The sequence below is a fragment of the Neolamprologus brichardi genome, chromosome 7 (genome assembly GCF_056152115.1).
Source record: "Neolamprologus brichardi isolate AB-2024 chromosome 7, ASM5615211v1, whole genome shotgun sequence".
Classification (NCBI taxonomy): domain Eukaryota; kingdom Metazoa; phylum Chordata; class Actinopteri; order Cichliformes; family Cichlidae; genus Neolamprologus; species Neolamprologus brichardi.
Window position 1 is genome coordinate 43,422,596 of NC_142110.1, and position 20,105 is coordinate 43,442,700.

The window sequence follows — 20,105 nt, forward strand, 5'->3', positions numbered from 1 at the left end:
CTGCAGCACTTTCGATAATTTGGGAACCACAAAATGTGGTTTATATAAAGAGTACTTTAAAGCAAAAAGTATAACATAACAGTGGACATTTTTAGATACACATTAGGACGTTTACTTACTGAACATTAGTGTAAACTTTAACTGTGCTCTCGTGAAATTGTCGTAAGTGCCGACCGGATACACAGATGCATTTACTCACTTTTCAACATGGCGGCTCTTGGCGTGTAGTGTTTTGTTTTGGTGCAAAATCCCACGGATTAATGTAACATTTGGAGGACCTGGTAGCCACCTGGTAAACGAAAAGCTATCACGATACCGTCATTGTTGTTACGTCCTTTAAGCTAATCTATTCCTTCGACTATTTGGGAGATGTATCGTCGCGGAGCGGCAAAGAAAGACAGCAAGCCGGTGAAGAAGGATGTGAGTGACAGTGATAAATACGCCGATCTGTTGGTTTTCGGCTATGCCTGCAAACTCTTCCGAGACGACGAAAGGGCTCTTTACCATGATCACGGAAAGCATCTTATCCCATGGATGGGGGACAAGAGCATCATGATTGATAGGTCGGTTGAACAAACTTAGACCGAAACATTATGCTAACAATCTCTCCTGTCCGCTAGCCTGTCTCAAAATTCAAGGGACCACGTTGGAGTTGTTGCTTGTTGAAGCTTGGAAACACCTGCAACTCGCGACTATTGTTTTATTTATTGCCTCCTAACGTGTCTTGTTGGATGTCCTGAACTAAAAAAGAAAGAAAATTGGGGGGAAAAAAGAAAAACACCTGGTATCTAAAGTTTCTTCGGTAACATGCTAACTTGCAAATGCCTGTCAGTCTTTGCTTATGTTAGCCATGGCTGACCTATTTATGCATTTTGCTGTCAGGTTATTATACACTCCATCTTACATTATAAGAGAATATTGGACAAATGGATTGAATAAAGTTTATTTGAGACTCGTTTAAGACCACATAGGCCTGCATAGTTCGCGCTAAATGTACCTCTTAAATTGGCAATTGCAGTAAATGTATAAAAATACTCAGGTTATCTGTGAAATCGGCTTTGCATCTTGGCATGTTATGAGAATTTCCTCTGGAAGCTTTTTTCATGCTTTACACATGAATAATATGTCTAAGCTATAACATGTCTTTTTCCTGTTCTTTTCAAACGGACGTTTTCTAATATAAAGTGGTGAAGTCCCTACAAAACTTGGTATTTTACTATGCTTTTGTTTGCCAGAGCAAATTCTAGCAAAGACAAAAGTTACTGTCATTAAGGTGATTCATTGTATCATTTTGACTAATTTCTTCCACCTTTTACACAGAAATTGTCCTTGTTGCAAAGTCATTGTAAACCTCCTTGAGTCTTGTATTTCTTTAAACATATTAAGTCAATTGAATCACCTTAGTGTTCAGACCCAACTTATGTTTCATTTGTACAGCCTTTGTTTGTGTGTCTTTATTACATAACCCAGTTTTTCCACAGCAAGGTAGGCTAAGGGGTCCTTCCAAACCCCGAATGCCAACCTCAGCTCCAGATTTCTTTGTCTTCATGAAGAAACTGCAAGTGAGAGATGGCGTAGAGGGACGAACCTTGGAAAATGTCGTCCATTTGGGTTCTTACGGATAGGTATTTATGTGCTCGGGTTTGTGTGAATGTAACTTTCTTTGCAGATTTAGAAGTAATGATGAGTGTTACAGGGGATTATTGAACCCTGTAAGGTAAGAAGCGAGTTGCTTTGTTTGTCTTTTTTTTTTCTTTTTCATTTCTAATGTTGTTGGCCTGTAAAAACAGGAAGAAAATACAGACAGAAAACTTGCTAGGTATATCAGAGCTCTATCCAAAATAATTCCCAAAGACTTAATTAGTATCATTATTGTGACGTATCCATTTTGAGAAAACATTCATGGAGGACTTACAGAGGTAGACCAGTTTTATATCTTTTATATTGTGGGTTTTAGGTTTTACAACCTTGGTAAGTAGGCCCATGTTCTGTATGAAAAGTTTTGTCTACTTCCTTTTCTCTAATCCTTTTTATCATCCAACAGATATGATGGACGTGGTCACTTACATGACCTTTCAGAGTATGACAGTGGGTCATGGAATACATCCTACCAGCTGTCGGAGGAAGAGGCCAGGATTGAGGCGCTCTGCGATGAGGAGAGGTACCTGGCACTGCACACTGACCTGCTGGAAGAGGAAGCTAGACAAGGTGAGCAGGATGCTTGTTTAAACATTTAGCAGTAATCAAAAGCTGATTTTGTGTCAGTAGCTCAAACTTGTTTTCCGTTTGTAGTCAGGCCTTTTTAATAAAGATGTAGTTGCATGGACTGATATGTTAGGGGATGCTCACTTAACAGCATTTTTGCTGTCTTTATCTTTTGCTCCAGTAGAAATTTTAAGGTAATGTCTACTGGTTCTTAGGATTTCCCATTTGTGATGAACACACTGACATTTACTTATTGCTAAGTTACAGCTTGTTGTCAATACGCTGTAGAAGAAATTAAGTGATCCTCTGCTGAATTTGTAAATTTGTTTGCTTACAAAAAAATGAACAGTCAGGTAAATGGGTAGCTTGATTTTAATGGAAAGAAACATAATATCATCCAAAACTCCAGGAAAAAAAGTTATAAATTAAATTGCATATCACTGAGTGAAGTAAATATTTGATCCTGAAGCAAAATATGACTTGTTTGAAATACCTTGTTGGTAAGCACAACGGTAAGATGTTTTTTTTTTTGTAGTTATTCACCATGTGTGCACACGTTTCAGGAGGGATTCTTTGTTGAAACGCTTAAGTCCTTTGGCTTTAGAGTTGGTGTTTGTCAACCCAAACCTTCAGCTCCCTCCACAGATTCTGTAGGCTGGGCCTATCCATGACCTTAATGTGCTTCTTCTTCGGCCACTCCTTTTTTTGCCTTGATCGGATGTTTATGGGTCATCGTCATGCTGGGAGATCTATCTATGACCCATCTTCAGTGTTCCGGCTAAAGAAAGGAAGTTCTCATCCAAGATCTTATTGTACAGGGCCCCGCCCATTAGCCCCTCAATGTGGTGAAGTCATCCTGTACCTTTAGTAGAAAAACGCCCCCAAAGCATAATGCTACCCCCTCTGTGCTTGGCTGTGGGGATGGTGTTCTTTGGGTCATAATCAGCATTTCTCTTTCCCCAAACGCTGCACGTTGGGTTGACCACGGCACTTTCTCCCAAGCCTTGGAGATGTTCACTGGCAAGCTTAAGATGGACCATTGCACGTGCCTTCTTTAGCAGGGGGACTTTGTGGGCTTTGCAAGAATAATTGATGCTCATTTGATTTCTTTCAACAGTTATCAACTTCTCATCAAGCAGTTTGCTCATTCCAGCCTTATGCAGGTCTATGATCTTGTCCCTGGTGGAAAAGTAGGAATGAAACAAATTGAGTATCTTCTGTGTGCTACATGGGTACAGTCTGTGGAAGCCAGAATTCTTGCTGGGAAGGAGTTTAAGTCTCTGGCTAGAACTGAACCAATGATCTTTATGTCCTTATTTCTACTGTGACACTTGGAAGCTTGAATCAGAAATTGGTGTAAACATCATGAAAGCTTGGATCCATTATTTTTGTATCAGCAGTTCAGGCTGGCGGCACTGATGTATTGGTGTGATATAATTTCTCGACACACTTTGGGTTCGTTGTTACCAACTTTAAACAGCAGAGCCGACCTGAGTGTTGTTGCTGACCATGTCCATCCTTTTATTACCCATCTTCTGATGGCTTTCCAGCATGATGACGCATGTGTGTCACAAAGCTCAGATCACCTCAATTTTATTTCATTAGCATAACAGTGAGTTGTTTGCACTCAAATAACCTCCACAGTCACCAGATCTCAATCCATTAGAGCACCTTAGGGATGTGGTGAAACGGAAGGTTTGCATTATGAAAAACTACTACAAACTTAGTAGGTTAATGTTTATGGCACTTCTGTCATGCCTGTCATATTACACTAATTCAATTTATCAGGTCCTCTTTTGAACTCGTGTCATGCCTGTCTTGCTTTTTCACAGTTTAGAAATCTTCACTCTCTTCAAAGGCAGTCTGTGACAGTGTTTTAATTACTATCCAGTGCGTTTTAATTTCAGGCATGCATCATTTTATGAGACTTCTTCTGCAGACTGCCACTGCACATAAAACTTGGATTTTATCCCAACAAAAAATTGACAAGTCACATTTGCTAAAAAGTTTAATCTATGCTTCTTAACAAAATCCCTGTATTTTTTTTTCCCAGGCCAAATCTTCAGAGCAGAGTGACGCCCCCTTTCTAAGGCCTTTTCAGCTTTTAGACTCTTAAAAAGGGCTGGCTTTAACTCTTGAGTTGAAGAGCTGCAATTTCTATGGAAATCACATTTGACTCATCTAGGATACTTGCATTTCACTCATTTTACATAATATAATGAAACTGGCTGTTTTGATGACAAAGCATCCTTCTAAAAGACAGACGTAATGACTGTAATTGAATTTAATAAGCCACAGTTTTAAGTGAAATATGGTCTCTTATGCTCAAACTGACAGGTCAGAAGGAATCAGCTAATGGTTTGTGTAAAACATACACACACACACACTGCAGAAGGTGGATCTTGCAGTCCGGTTTGCCCTTGAATGTGGAGATCTGACCCCATTTTGCTGAGGCGATTACCCATCTGTCCACTTAAGGGGCAGTGGGAAGCATAAGAAATATTTATAGAGTTCAATGAATTTCAGTAGAAAAGGGTTGGCTACAGGGTCCAACATGCATACTTCCTGTCCCCTTTTATATATTACATTGGTAGCATTATAACTATTTGTATATCGTAATGATCACGAGTTATTTGAGATTATATATAATACAGAGGCTACTGAGACACACTTAAGTACAGTCGTTCAACAAGCCATTTGTGCACTGCTTGCCAGCTGTATGCTTTGTATAGGTTGTTGCTTTCATCTCGGAGTGGAGTAAACATTCTTCAGTGGCTCTTAAAATGCAATTTAGTTCATATATTTATTTTCTGGGTGAAAAGCAACCAAACTAAGGGAAGATATGTCAAGTTTTCAAACCCATTCATATTCATTGACCAGAATAAATAAACATTAGGTTTTAAAGGACAATTGTAAGAAGAATTTTGTGAGCCTGTTAAAGTTTTCTATATATCTGCATGAGTATGTCCTAAAAGTACACAAAAACAATTAACAACAGTATGGTACAACCTTACGAAAAATATTAGCTCGTTTTGAATTTGATAGCAGAAAGGCATCTCAAAAACACTGGGAGAGAGGACACAAAAAGCTGGAGAAGTAAGTGGTACTAAAAAAAACAGCTGGAGGAACATTTTGCAACTAATTAGGTTAACTGGTAACAGATCTGTAGCATCGTTGGTTAGAGAAAGAACATCTTAGAGAGGCAGGGTTTCTCAGAAGTAAAGATGGACAGACATTCACCAATTGGCTGAAAAACTCTCTCTACAAATTGTGGAACAGTAATGTTGCAATGATGTCTATTAACATAATATCATAAAATACTTTGAATATCTTATTATATACGGTAGATAATATCATTATGAGAATCAGAAGAAATCTATGTGTGCAAGGGATAATGCCAGATATAAATAATGGATGCCTGTGATCTTTGGACCCTCAGGTGGCACTGCATTAAAAATAGACATGATTCTTTCATGGAAATCATGGAATTGGCTGAGGAACACTTGTCAGAAACCATTGCCTGCATCCACAAAAGCTCTTATACAAAGAATAAGCCATATGTTAACGTGATCTGGAAATGCTGCCATCTCCCCTGAGCCTAAACTCAGTTCAAATGGACTGCCAGCATTCAGTCCAAAAGCCTGTATCTCTGAAGGGGGTGGCTGAGTTGACATGTTGCACATCTGAAAGGCACCACCACTCTTGGAAGTTATATACAGGTTTTAAAGCAACATACGCTCCCATCCAGAAGATTTATATTTCACTAAGACATTCCTATAGCGCAGGCTGCAACTATTACAATAGCATCGATTTGTAGTAGATGAGTCTAAGCGCTGAAGTGCTCTGTTTGCAGTCCAGATGTTTCACCAGCTGAAACATTTAGCGCGTCATGAAATGGAAAAAATACAACAAAGATGATCCAGGACTGTTGAGTTTTTCGAATCCTCTGTCAGACAGGAATGAGACAACATTCCTCTCACAGAAGTCCAACGGTCTTCTCAGTTCCCAGCTGTTTACGGGCTGCTGTTAAAAGAAGAGGGGATGCTGCACAGTGATAAACACAGCCTGACTCTAGTTTTTCTGATATATGTCATTTCCATCAAATTCAAAGTGACCTTGTTTTATTCTTAAAATGTAATATTTTCTCAGTTAAAACATCTGATATTTTTTTATATTCTATTATGAATTAAATATGTGTTTATGGAAATTACAAGCTATTGTGTTCTGTTTTTAATTATATTTTATATAACATCGCAATTTTGGAGGGCAGTTGGGGTTGTACTCACTCCAGTTCATCTTTTACCTTTCTTTGTACAATTGATTTGTGTGCAAAAGGTACCTTTCTTTGTGCATGACCAACTCTCTCATGAGATTCAGCTCAGACAGGCATCCTGACATTTTCTTTTAGTATTCCTTGGTGTTATTCAAATTCCCTTTTCTTTTCTATTAATGATGGTCTGTTGTTTTGGCCCAAGCATGACACACAAAGCTCCATACGATGACACTGCTAACCCCCTCTGTGTTTCAAAGATGGGAAGCAGGAGGTTTACTGCATAGGTACTCTACCTATGCAGTAAATAATGCAAACTAATGCTTCTCATTTAAACCACAAAGTTTTATTTTGGTCTCATCAACACACAAGACAGGACTGCGTCATTGTTTTGTTTAATTTTTCATCCACTACACGTCTGTATGCTGTATATCTAATTAAAACTGACACAGTATCAACTTAAAAAGAGTAACATTCGTTATCTTCACAGATAGATGTCCTTCATCAAAATCAAAAGTCATCATCAGTTTGTGCAGACTGGTTTAAAGTGTTCTTCAACATTGCAGTCTCTTTTTCTTTCCTGATTATGTGTGTTTCCTAATCCTTCACAGAGGAGGAGTATAAACGTCTGAGTGAGGCTCTGGCTGATGAAGGCTCTTACAACGCCGTGGCTTTTAAATACAGCGCTGACTACTATGACCCCTCTCAGCCCACTGAGGAGGAGGATGCTAACAAGGAATCAGGTGAGAACTCATCACAACTTCCCAGAGTAATGTAGTTACCGTGGGCTCTGTGTCATGTCTAGAATTGTAGTTGATTGTGTGTGCTGCAGTCAGCTGTGAAGAACACAGCAGCTCTTTCTGATATATAACATTTCTTATATAACATTTACAAAAACCAACTTTTTTTTTAATCCAAACAGCCATCTGCCCATTCATACACTTGAGGTGTTTGCTGAAGTTTAATTTTTGCCCAAAAAAAACTCATGACAAATGTGCAAAAAATTCAGTATTGCACTAGAATATCACCTCATCTAATCACCTCGCACCATCTGTGTTACTTTTAGTCCTCTATCTGTTTGTGACTTCTTGTTATGACTTATTTTGTGAGGAGCCTTCATGGATTCCCTGCTCCCTTGTGCAAACCTTAACCTCCTAAGACCCGAACTCTTCCACGGCATGCATTTTTAATTTCTCTTTGATATTTGGGCTGATTGGGACCTGATGAATGTAAAAACAAAGAATTACACCATTTTTTTTTTTTTTACCTGATTTTTGTTTCTAAGAAAAATAAGAGCCACATATGAGGATATTCGTTTAAAATTTTGATAGAACAGTGGCAATTTAATGTCCTCGTAAGTGGATATCAGGCCCTTGTAGAGCAAAATTGAGTATTTTGGTCTAAATAACCCAAAATGTGATGTCCACATATGTGGACGCCAGGTCCTAGGAGGTTAAACTAACGGTCTTTTTCCCAAATGTCATCTAAACAGACCCTTTGCCCTCCAACACACCCTTGTCATGTCTGGAATGACTTCCCAAACATCCTCATGCTCAAGAAAAAAAAAATTAAGACTGCTTCCTAAAAGATAGACACTGACCCTGACACAGTTACTTCTGCTTTAAATATCTGATATACACACAGACTAGTTAAGCAGACTAGATGCCTCTCTGTGTCTCTGGTGAATTTGTAGAGCTGACCCCATGGTATTCAAACATCTGCTAAAGATTCAGATGCCTGTAGAGGGTGACTTCGTGGAAAAAGTCAGAAAGGTCTCACATTTGATCTAGTTTGAGTCGAGCTCTATTTAAACTCTAAAACATTAATAAAAAAGTGGTCACGAACTTCCCTCTTACCAAAGAGAGCATTAGAGCTTAAGGAAATATATCACAGTAATATACCAAGCTCAGTCATTCAGGTAAGGAAATCCCAAACAGTTGATTGTGTTTGTGTTGATTGTGTTTCAATGTGAGAAACATTTCGTCACTCATCCAAGTGAGTTCTTCAGTCTCAGCTGACTGCAGGTTTCCCAACCTTATAAACCGTACAGTTCGATGATGACTGAAACTATCCCATTGACAAACAATGGGCTGTGAGGTCAGCTTCATGACCATTGATTAACAGCCACCGATCAAAGACCATTGATCAATGACAAATGGCCATGATTGCCACAAAGAGTTGGGGAATGGCTGATCAGTGGTTTCGCCTGCAGTCAGCTGAGACTGAAGAAGTCTCTTGGATGAGTGACGAAACATTTCTCCTTCTGAAAACGCTACGTCCAGATGAACAGAATCAACTTTTTGGATTTATATTTCAATTATTTGGTTCTGATTGATAGCCAAATCAGAAGGTTAAATTCAGTTCAGTTTATTACGTGTTCTGTCAAAACATGATAAATGCGTCTTATTGTTAGCCTCTCTGTTAAACCCCACACCAATCATTAGCCAGTCATTTCACAATATACCAATTAGTTTCACATCCTGTCAAAATAAGGAAGCTAATTTGAATAAGCAGTATCTCTTTGCTGAGGTTATTTAAATAATTCACTCTGTCTTCACTGAGTAGCTACTCTGTAGTGTGGCTTTAAATAAAGATAATGCTGGACTTCCCATTAAAAATGATCCGTTTCAATGTTTTTTATTTTAATGTGTAATTACCAATGAGATTTACTTTATATAAGATTTAAGAACAGTGCTATTATATAACTATATTGAACAGTATTGCTTTTTTTTTTTTTTTTACTGTATAACCCTTTATAAGCCTGTCGATTACATATTGTTGCCATGGCACACCTTCCACATGCACCCAAGTGGAATCCATGAGCATTGCTTTTTTTCTTTTTTAATTGCTTCAGAGATGCCTTTTATTAATATAAAGGACCCCTTATTGGTGCAAACTCCCTACAGTACCTGGTTAAATATTTAAGATCGTTTCCACCTGACCTGTATGTTGTCATCAAGATGAAGGTAAAGGCTAGAGTGCTGTTTTGCTTTGATGTATTTGTGTAGTGGGGAGGTTGGTAGAGGGCATGGGTTTCATCCATTTTTAAAATGTTTTAGGAGTTCAGAAATAATCTTAATGTTATTGCTGAACTGGGTAGATATAAAGTGGGGTTTGTTAGTTTTTTTTTGTTGCCGATGATTGTCAAAAGTTAATCTGTTTATCTTTATATTTATTTTCCATTCTCATGTCCCTTCATTTGTGTAGAGGAGGCAGAGCCTGAAGAGAGTGAAGAACCATTCGTTGCTCCCGCAGGGCTTTCTATCCCTCCTGATGTGGAGTTGGTGAGTGTTAGATATTCTGGTTCGTTTCTTGAAACTCTGACTTTTTCTGTCTTTTTAGGTGGATCTTTAAAGGAGTTCAGTTCATTCTTTTCTTTTTCTCATCCTCATTTTCTCACAGACCAAAACAACATTTTCAAAATCCTATTATCACAATATTTAAAAAACAAAAATACTGTACACACTTAACAAATGCTTGCTACTTTCACAATAAGTAGTGAGCTCACAGATGATGGCGTGTCAGAGTGAAAACCAAGCTGGGGAATACACTGTGGTTACTTTGCTTTAGAAAACAAAACAAAAAATCAGAATACTAGTTAATGTGATGAGCTGGAAAAACAGAAATGTAATTCATGTGCCGATTTGCAACCTTGTCAGACACGCTGATCATTCGCTTTTGTAGATGATCGAGTGGCGGTCACTTTGAATTGTATCTCCTTTTCCTTCATGAAGAATAGGCTGGTGCAGCCTGTGCTAAAGGTGCTAATAAAGAAAATACTGAAGCGCCTTTCTTTTGTATTCAGAGAATTCAGCTGCCTCTTATTATGGCTGCCACTTACTTACTAGCTGAAAACACTTCAAAATGAGAAGTGTGCCAAGCTTGTAGAATCATTCCCAAGAAGATTTAAGTCTGTCCAAAATCCTTTAACCAAGTAATATGGGAAGGATCCGAATACTTCATATAAAAACAAATTCAGGCATTTATTTTCAGTGAATAAACTTAACTATGCAGAAATATGGAAAACTTAATGATCTGTAGACTGTCAAAATGAGCTGTATGTACAGTGTGCTCTATGTTTAAATGCGATGTCACGACATTCTATATGTGTCTTAACTATAGATTTATGTTGTGTTGTCTGCCTTGGTTTTGGAATCACAGATTCAAATATTTTCTATATAACACGCAAACCAAAGCAACAGAAATGACTCAATTAATTGACTCTGCAATAAGTTGAAAATACTGCAAGCAGAGTTTCACAGGGGTTTGCTGAAAGGGGATTTTGTCCTGCAAATGTGGAAAGCAGCTGACATACTGAAATAACTTGCCTTGTGATGACTATATTATTGACATTTGTGTATTTAAAAAAAAAAAAAAAAAAAAGTATTGAATTGTATGGCTGTCCAGCCTTGCTCTGAGGCAGAATGCCAGTTTTTGTTTGTGAAAAAAACACTTCTGTGCCAAAAGATAATGTTTCACATTGACATCTAAAGAAGGAAACAGTTGAAGTAATACAAAAATATAACATTTTCTTTTGCTTTGTTGTGTCTGATATCCACGACCAGAAGCCTGATGATTCCCTGTAGCCACTGTCCTATGCAAAGAGAGTCGGTCTCTCCTGTCGTTGCACACAGATGTTGAGAAGTGATCCATCCCACTTAGGAATTAGTGGCAGCGTATAGGGAGAGACTTTTTATGTGAAAGCAACGAATGCGCTTTTCCTGCTTTCCTTCTTTCAAAGATGAATATAAAAGAGTCATTCTCCCCTGTCAGGGATTAACACTTGTCGGGAAGCATAACACCTCCCTAAGGAAATGCTGCGGCAAATGTTGCATGTGAAAAAAGGCATGCTTTAATGCCAGTATTATACCATGGTGGGTATATGAGAATCAAAACAACCTTGTGTTTGCATACATACAACACAGCATAGCTGCTGCTGTGTATGATTTGCATATATTATCAATCTCTACTCCTTGGTTTGTAGGGAATACCACCAGGAGAAGCCCTTGAATATTGGGCAAATTCACAACACAGCCTGATGGGATTCTAATATTTACCTGAAGGATAGACAAATATGTCTGTGACACACTAAAATAAGAGCATGGCTCAGTTTGACGTGCCTTATTTCTCACAAGCTTCTTAATGAAACTATTCAAGGCCTGGTTCAAAATGATTAAGCTGGTAAAATTAAATTATTCATTTGCTATGAAAAAGACATTTTTATTATAGCAGCTACCAGTCCATTAATTAGATTAGTTCTGTTTTAGTAGTCTTAAGGTGGACTTTTGCCACTTTCATTTGCCGTTATTATTTTATGAGTATTAGATTTGCCCTTGTTTTCACAAGTATGGCTTAATAATAGGTAACACTGAGAGAGAGCAGAGCAGTTTACCTCAAAAAGTCCTTGGCCAAGGATGTCTTTGAGCATTTTAAATAAGGTCAGGGTGTCACATTTTAGTACAGCTCTAGTAATAAGTACAGGTGCAAATTAATCTCTACTCACTAACCTTTGTCAACTGAGAGACAATGTGGTTGTAAACATTACATATTACTTTCACATTGGCATTCCTAATGGCTATTCTTTGGGTAACAGTGTTGCAGAATAATAGGTGCGAGGCACCATGCTTTCCTCTTTTTTTATGAGATAAAATAAGTACGTAAAAGTTCCAAACACCCTTTTCCCTTAATTGCTAAGTTCGTAAGTGGAAGTGAGAAGGGATTGCGTATGTCTGAAAGTCCTTGGCAGCTTAAAAGACAATAATGATCTGTTTTTGTTGGACGCCAGTCTTTTTTTTGGCAGTGTTTTGAAAGGTGGTATTTATTATGACGTTCAACTTGATAGGATATGTGTATTCTTTGGAAGACTGCTGCACTTCTCTGTACTTTCTAGGTATTGGGAAAGATTAATCATTGAAAGCACACAAGGCGACCAATAATGAATGAATAATGGACCATTTCTTGTTCCACTGATTTCCACCCCATGTGTATTTTCAGAATTAATGTCATCACAATGAGCATAAGAGTGCTGGGCATGAAAATGTTTCTGTAACAAAATTGCCTCTGTTCTTGGTGTACTGTGTGTTGCATCTTAATGCCCCGTCTGTGGTGCTGATGCTTATTTGTCACAAATTTTTCACCACGTGTCTTAAAGGAGAAAAGTTTGTCTCCTTTGCAAATTAAAAAAAAAAATTGTGTTTTTCAGAAACTGAAACATAATAATAGAAACTGTCTGCATTTTTAAATGCAATTTCTTAATTTCTTGACTCTTTTGTAGCCGGCAACCATCAAGACCCACAACATCATTGAGAAGACAGCCAACTTTGTCTGTCAGCAGGGGGCTCAATTTGAGATAGTGTTGAAGGCGAAGCAGTCTGGTAACTCCCAGTTTGACTTCCTTCGTTTTGACCATTACCTGAACCCTTATTACAAATACATCCTGCGGTCCATGAAGGAAGGTCGATACAATGTTGCCTCTGACAGCAAGAAGGAGCAGTCGCAGGGTGAGTTACAGAAAGCATTCACTGGATCCACCACATTACATATGCATGTGTCTCGTACGGTAACTAATGTGTAACTGTTAGATTGATCACAACGTATAAGTAGTCAAACAGTGCGGAATACACTAAAAACATTCATTATTGGCATTAATTTGTTTCATCTATACATTGTTTTTTTTTTCGTTCTGCAGAATCTGATTCTGATGATTCAGATGATGATGGAGATGGGAGCTACCTCCATCCCAGCCTTTTTGCCCCTAAAAGGAGCTCTCGCCTGGAGGAGCTAATGAAGGTATTGTAAATTTTTTCTTTCTGTTTTTTTCTTATAGTAGAAAGTTTTCCACAAACAGGCTTGTTACCATAGAATTCTTTTAGGTCGACTGGAATATTAATAGGGGAAATTTCTCAGCCAAATATAATGCTGATATTTTTCTGAAAAGATACTCAAGTGTTGAGCTGCATAATTTTATTTGTGAACATAAGTTAATGTTTTGGGTGGTGTTTTTGTGGGGTGTGGGGTGTTCTGTAAGAATGATCCATTTCTAACCAGTAGCACCATCTGGCATCTAAAATTGATTTACATGCCTTTAATGCAACCCAAGTCTGTTACTGAGACTAATATCTTAGAGCTTTATTCTGTTTCCCGGTCTTCATGCTACTTCAGTTGTTAGTGCTTTCATGTGCCTTGTCATTAGAGCCATTAGTCTTTGTGCAGCAATAATGGGAGCATGCCTCTTTAAAGAAACATAATGAGCTTCTTTTAGTAGAAGCTGCCTAACAGTTGTCTCCTATCAAGAGGGATTTCATTATCAGATTTTCCCCTGTAATTTTCCAGAGAAGACTCATATTTTAATGTTTAAGGTTTCATAGGGTTAAAGCTTAAATCTTGTAGAATTGTAATACCGCAATAAGGAGGATGACTGTGTATGATTTGAATAATGCAAGATATTTAAATACATGCCATTTTAGAGGGCTTTGAAGATATTTTAATGCATTAAATGCTCCTTTTTCATGTAATGCTTGCGGGAACTCAAATGTTTTAGTATTGCTTTGCAACAAACAACATAATGGTGTGAAATGTTATTTTCAACGGACTGGCCTTTTTTGTCTTGTAGCCTCTTAAGGTGATGGACCCAGATCATCCCCTGGCAGCACTAATTCAAAAAGCCCAACAGGAAAGAAATGGGACAGCAGCAGTGGCACCAAACCAAGAGGAAGCTCCAGCTAGTCTACCAACACAATACAGCGCCGACCGTGAGTAGAGTCATTCTGATAGAAAAATGCATTTTGACATTTTTAGTTTTTCAGTCATGGTCTTTACATAATGGGTCCCTCTGTACTATTTTGTTCAGCTTTTGTCTTATACACTGCCAGTTATTCATCAAAACTCCCTTCAACAAATACTGAGTGTAGTCTATCATTGAGGAAAATGGTTTCCAGTCTCTGCAGCAAAGAAATACTGAATTCAGTGGGGTTTTTTCCCATGGAAGGCCAGGCGTACTAAACGGTTAACCTGACCTGAGCCAGTATTCAGATCCACAAAGACCTTTGGCTTGGGGTCATGACAGGCAGAGAGATTGAAGGCTTGATAACATGATAAACGTGTACTGCAGTGCTAATCTGGGTATCAGATGGGTGTTTGAATGAACTGTTTCACATGTGATTTTAAAGGGATTGCTCAGACTTCATGTATAAATAAACACAGGGAGGTTATATTGTTCGATGAAATCCTTATCTGGCCAGACTCCATTAAAAAAAATTCTACTATAACAAAATAAAAATTCTAACAAGATAAAAATAAATAAAATGAGTATTCTAGAAATTTAAAGAATAGTTCAAGTAATGAATGTGCAAACAATGAAATGAGTTAAAGAGTTTTAAAAAAGCTTGAGTTGTATTTTTTTTAAAAAATACATTCACTCTTTTTTATGTTAATCTGATAACGTCTAAACATGGCTTTGTGCATGAATGCCACCCTAGTTCACTTGACACTAAAAGTCAATGATGGCACGCCTGTCAGGTCAGAGCATAATGGGATTTTACTGTAACTTTCAAGGTAGCACAAGACTTGAATGCATGCTGTGACTTAAACTGATGGTTTTCTCTTGATAACACACTCCAGTATCTTGAGTTTCAGTTCTGATTAAGATCTTTCTTTTGGATGATAGCAGTAATGTCAGGGTGAAAAAAATCAAATCAATTTCTAATGTTCGATGTTCAAGGTCTGAACATCAAGACTTTTCCATATTTCTGCCCAAAACATCAGACTACAGAGGATGTTATTACGCCTAGCTACGGGTATTCAAATATAATATTAAAAAGAGGGATATCTCTCTGAATTTAAGAGCGAACATCCTTTCATTGGGTGGTGTTGTGCAACAAGTCTTTTGCATGTAAGGGTGAAAACCCCACGCAATCTGTCAAAACGCCTAAAAACACTTTCAGTTTTCTTGATAGAGAAAATTGGATATGTCATTAAAGTCAACCAGCTTAGTGACTAATGTGTTAATATATCCTCACAGCCTCCACTTTGACACTGACCATTTATTTTGTCCTCGTCCCTTTATTGCACATTCTTCTTTCTTTTTCAATAACAGTCTTTGTGATATAAACCTGCTGATGACTGAGAAACTTTTCTTGGACAGGGGCCACACGTTGACTTTTATAACCCAGTTGCCAAAATAGCTGGAAGTCTTTGTAAATTTGCCAGTGATTTAAATTCTGTATTTATTTAACAGCAGTACGACCCTAAGCAGAGCCACCCTAACCTGAATATGTACCTGTGTAACCTGTAAACCTCTGTAAGTTGGGACTAGGTAAAACAGTTAGAGTTCTGTTTGCAAATGATTAGCAAAAAACTAATTACTAATTAATTAATAAAACTGGCTAAAACGTTTTATTGTTTTACATTTATTTTGCAACAGATCTTTTGTGAAGTTATTTTTCTTGTTTTTAAGTTTTTAATTAAGGTCCTCTATAACATTTGCTCACTGTTCAGTTCAGTTCAAGCTAAGATGACTGAAACGGGTCACTAAAAAAAGTAAAAACCTGATGGAGGATTATTAACTGCAGATGCCTTTATATATGGATTGTTTGAGATCTCTCACATGGTCCAAGTGAAATAACTGCATGTTGATTGTTTAGTGAACTTATAATGTTAAAAGAAGAGATTATTTGACTTTGACAGAAGTTCCTTAACACTGCATTCTTTTTAAGACTATCAGGTTTTGGTACCTTTGCAAAAAGAGATTTCTGGTCCTGCAGAAGTCTGTGGAAAAACATGCATTTGTGATTACCTCTATAAACAATTTAAATTCATTTGAATTTCACATCAACAAATACAGAAAATATATAGATACCTTTTATTTATATAAAAGGTGAAAAATGTTGGTTTAGAAACAATTTAAACTTGAAAAACACTCTTGCTGTGATCAGTGGAGGCTGTCTTTCTCCACCTCTCCCATTTTCCCTGCCTTGAAAATCTTGAAAATTTATCAGTTATTTAAAGGCTTACCGAACAAGCCTGGTGTGACAGTTTCCATATTCAGTTAGAGGTGACTTTTGTCTGACCTGTGGTTGTTATTTACCAAGGTTAAAATGAAAAGTTTGCACAATTGAGTCTGAAATGAAATACTTCATCATGTTAGAATCTATTATAAATGCCCCATCAATTTATATAAAATCTCAACAGCTATTTCACAGTTCTTCAAACTTTTCACTTTAGCTGCACATGAGATGGACACAAAAGAAGTGCTCCACACTCAAGGACAAGTTGGCTGAGTGGTTAAGTGTATCCTAACTAAAGCGGAATCTGGTTATCCTCCTAAAGCTATTATTTATTGGATAAGTGTGGAAATGGTTTGAATTAGGTCATGCAGTTTGTTACCGCATTCAAAATTGGGTTTGGACATCCATTTAGGTTTCACTCCTAAATCTCATACTTGTCATACAGCAAAGCTGTGTATTCATCCATGTATGTCAGTCAGTAAAGGTACATTTTGTGGTTATCAGCTGCAGAATTGAACAGATTTCCACCAACAGGTGGCAGCATTTTAGCAGTGAGTGTGTGAGGATGTTTTCAGACGTGTGCTGCTATTTAACTTTTGATAGTTTATATTTGCATACCACCGAAGCTTTTCCTGGCTAAATAAATGTTCGTATGACTGGCTACAGCATGTTTGGGTATAAATGTGAAAGTTGTTTCTTAACAAAGAGGCATCAACTGACAATATATGATATATTTAGTTCATTTTGGTGGGGCTGTTGTTTCTGTTTTATCACACACAGTTAAATAGTTTCTTGGAGGCATGTGTATTTGATCTAATTCCTGCCTCAATTGTTTTCAGCAGCAGTGTACTATGGATATTACATGCTGCCAGATGGATCGTTCTGCTTAGCTCCGCCTCCCCCAGGTATAGATGCCACCTCATACTATAACAATATGACCTCAGCTGTCATGGCACCACCTGCTTCTACCGAGGCCGTGGCTAATTTGGGCTCTGCACCCACCCCTGCTGAAACTGTCACAGTAGCAACAGCAGCTACAGCCCCCACTCAGGACTCCAGCTCTGTTCCTCCAGCAAGTGTACCAGAAATCAGGTGGGCTCTGACACTGCATGGAAACGCTTTTCACTTTTCTTTATGGTAGCCTTGACATCAGTTAGTTTAATTTTGCCTTAATCAGAAATGATTAAATGTGTTTTCTTTAAGAACCTTGATCAAGCATAATGATGACTGTTATTTACCCAAAAAGCTAAGTTAGTGTTTTGCTTATCTTGTCTGAAATTACATTTTAAATTCAATTATTACATAGTGTATTTAAATACACGAATGAAAATGATGCCATATTAAAAGTTGAAACTTTCAAAGATAAATTGTATTCACATCTTAAATTTCCCCTCCAAACAGCTCAAAAGCTGAACTTCCAGTTTCCACCCCATCAGCAGCAGCCATCATTCCCCCACCACCCGACATCCAGCCGGTCATAGACAAGCTGGCTGAGTACGTTGCAAGAAATGGTCTGAAGTTTGAGGCAAGCGTCCGTGCCAAGAATGATCCGCGGTAAGTTTTCTTACCAGAAATAAATCTGCTGTTCCAGTCAGGTCTCACTTTAGGAACTCCTATTAGTAATTTTGCCATCAGATATGGCATAACCTCTTTATCATCCCCCGGCTCATTTTTCTGAGCGCTCGCCTCTCATCTTTGTATGTTTTCTTCTCTCTGTGCACTGTAGGTTTGAATTTCTGCAGTCCTGGCATCAATACAACACCTATTACGAATTTAAGAAGAACTACTTCATGCAAAAGGAAGGAAAAGGCTTGCCAGAGGTAATATAAGCATTGCGCTGTATACATTATGCTTCTGTGCGTATTAATCTAACTCTCTTTAGCTTTCTTTGCCATTTAACATTAATGTAACAATGGTTCCTTGGTTCCTTCAATCAAAACTTTAATTACTTATTTTTTTAATACCCTGCAAGGTGTGTGGTTTGGTTAATGGTATACCTACTTTTACAGACATGAAACTTCTAAGTATTAAATATTGTTCCTACATAATGAATAATAATGAATTATAACAGTTAATAATGACTGCACTGAAGCAGTTCTCTCATTTGCATCACTGCTGCTACAGATCCATAAATGATCACGATTACCTCATAAAGCCCTTAAGAGCTTAATAAAGCTGTGGCTCACAAGCAGCAGTGCTGTCATGGACACTGACTAGAAGCAGTTTTACAAAGACTGTGAAGAAATGTTTCTTACAGAAAGATCAGTGTGACTAATTTTTCAAAAATCACTAAACCAAACCAATGGAAAGTTTTTAAATTTCATCCAGAGCAATGACATTAAATGCACAATAGAAAGTACCAAAGAAGACATTGTGTGCTAGAGTAGGGACAAATGTTACACAAACAAAATAAGATTGATAATCAATTAATCAGACTTGACTTTAAGCGAAATCTCCTAGCTCCTAGGTGTATTATCATTTCCTTTTTCTTACTGTTTCTTCCCCATGTATTGTTGATCTTAGAATTTTCAGCTGCGCTTGAAGGATGGGCTCCATATGTGATATTTTTAGTCTGTCTTGCCCTCAGTGTCTATAAAAGTTAGAGCTCTGGGGAGTCTCAGCTTGTGCTTCTCGATGTAGTTCATGATTTTCAGGTATGCTTGGGATTATTGTCATCTTATTGTAGTTTCTCTTTCTTAAATTAATGCTTTTGCAACTTTGAAATTAGTTCCTTTTGTTGCGTATCCACTACAGATATCTTTAACCAGAATTTGGAAATGATAAATGAGGATAACGCAGGGAACAAGGAAGAGATTAAATGACAAGAGGTGGATCCAGCCACCCTACTGAGAAGCAAAGTAATACACTAGCTCAGCAGCTTAACTTGTCTTTCAGTCTGTACCTTCAACATTTCTAAAGCTCAAAGTTTTGCTGCTGAGATAATCCCACCTGTTACCAGAATTGTCTCCCATGTTTTAGAAATTTGATTCACTTTGAGTTCATCTGCTATTTTACAGCGATCAAAAAATAAGATATTAAGCTGAGTTACTAAGAAACTGCTTAACATGCTCAGTCTCCCTCAGCTTGGGAGCTTTTCAAGTTTCCGAGCTGAGCGTTGGTGTTCTCTCATCTGTTTGTAAGTCATATCGCTACCAGTCCTTTTTTTTTTTTTTTGCTCCCGGGAGGTGCCTCTGTGATGTCAACAGTGAAATGGATGGATGGAGAGATCCTTCATACGTATGAATACATAAGCATATTTCATATACTATATATTGGCTTTGTGTCAGAGCTAGAAAAAAATGGTAAGAAGTAAGTGAATTTTGTAAGGAGCGATTTGTTTTATGTCAAATCAAATTTATTAGCTTGTCAGAGTGCAAAGAAGTGTGGTCCATTATGACACAGCACAGGCTGTTTCAACAAGCAGTGCTTGGCTTTTTCTATCAGAAAATCTGTCTTGTGTTTATTTTTTGCTGGCTAATGGGATGAGGTTTGCTGCTCTCAGTCAGTGCTATTATTTGTAGTTTCATACTTGATGAAAAAAGTTAATGTTGCTTCATATAGTATCAATAAAATGTTTAATATTTGAAATTTTCTTCACTTTATTAGTGTATAAATAGTTTTTTTGT

General features: G+C 37.6%; 1 protein-coding gene across 3 annotated transcripts in view; it reads left to right on the forward strand.

The window, feature by feature from the left end:
- Positions 1-201: 201 nt before the first annotated feature.
- The window catches only part of sfswap (splicing factor SWAP), a 54,477-nt gene continuing 34,573 nt past the window's right edge, over positions 202-20,105 (forward strand). Inside the window, exons 1-10 of one of the 3 annotated variants that reach the window (XM_035906894.2) lie at positions 202-563; positions 2,045-2,208; positions 7,087-7,218; positions 9,683-9,759; positions 12,750-12,975; positions 13,164-13,264; positions 14,088-14,226; positions 17,319-17,571; positions 17,881-18,033; positions 18,206-18,299. In XM_035906894.2, coding sequence (XP_035762787.2) covers positions 370-563; positions 2,045-2,208; positions 7,087-7,218; positions 9,683-9,759; positions 12,750-12,975; positions 13,164-13,264; positions 14,088-14,226; positions 17,319-17,571; positions 17,881-18,033; positions 18,206-18,299 — 1,533 coding nt within the window. In that variant the 5' untranslated portion in view covers positions 202-369. Of the gene's footprint in view, positions 1,626-2,044; positions 2,209-7,086; positions 7,219-9,682; positions 9,760-12,749; positions 12,976-13,163; positions 13,265-14,087; positions 14,227-17,318; positions 17,572-17,880; positions 18,034-18,205; positions 18,300-20,105 lie in introns of all 3 variants that reach the window. The other 2 variants (XM_006788764.2, XM_035906895.2) reach the window with 2 other exon arrangements.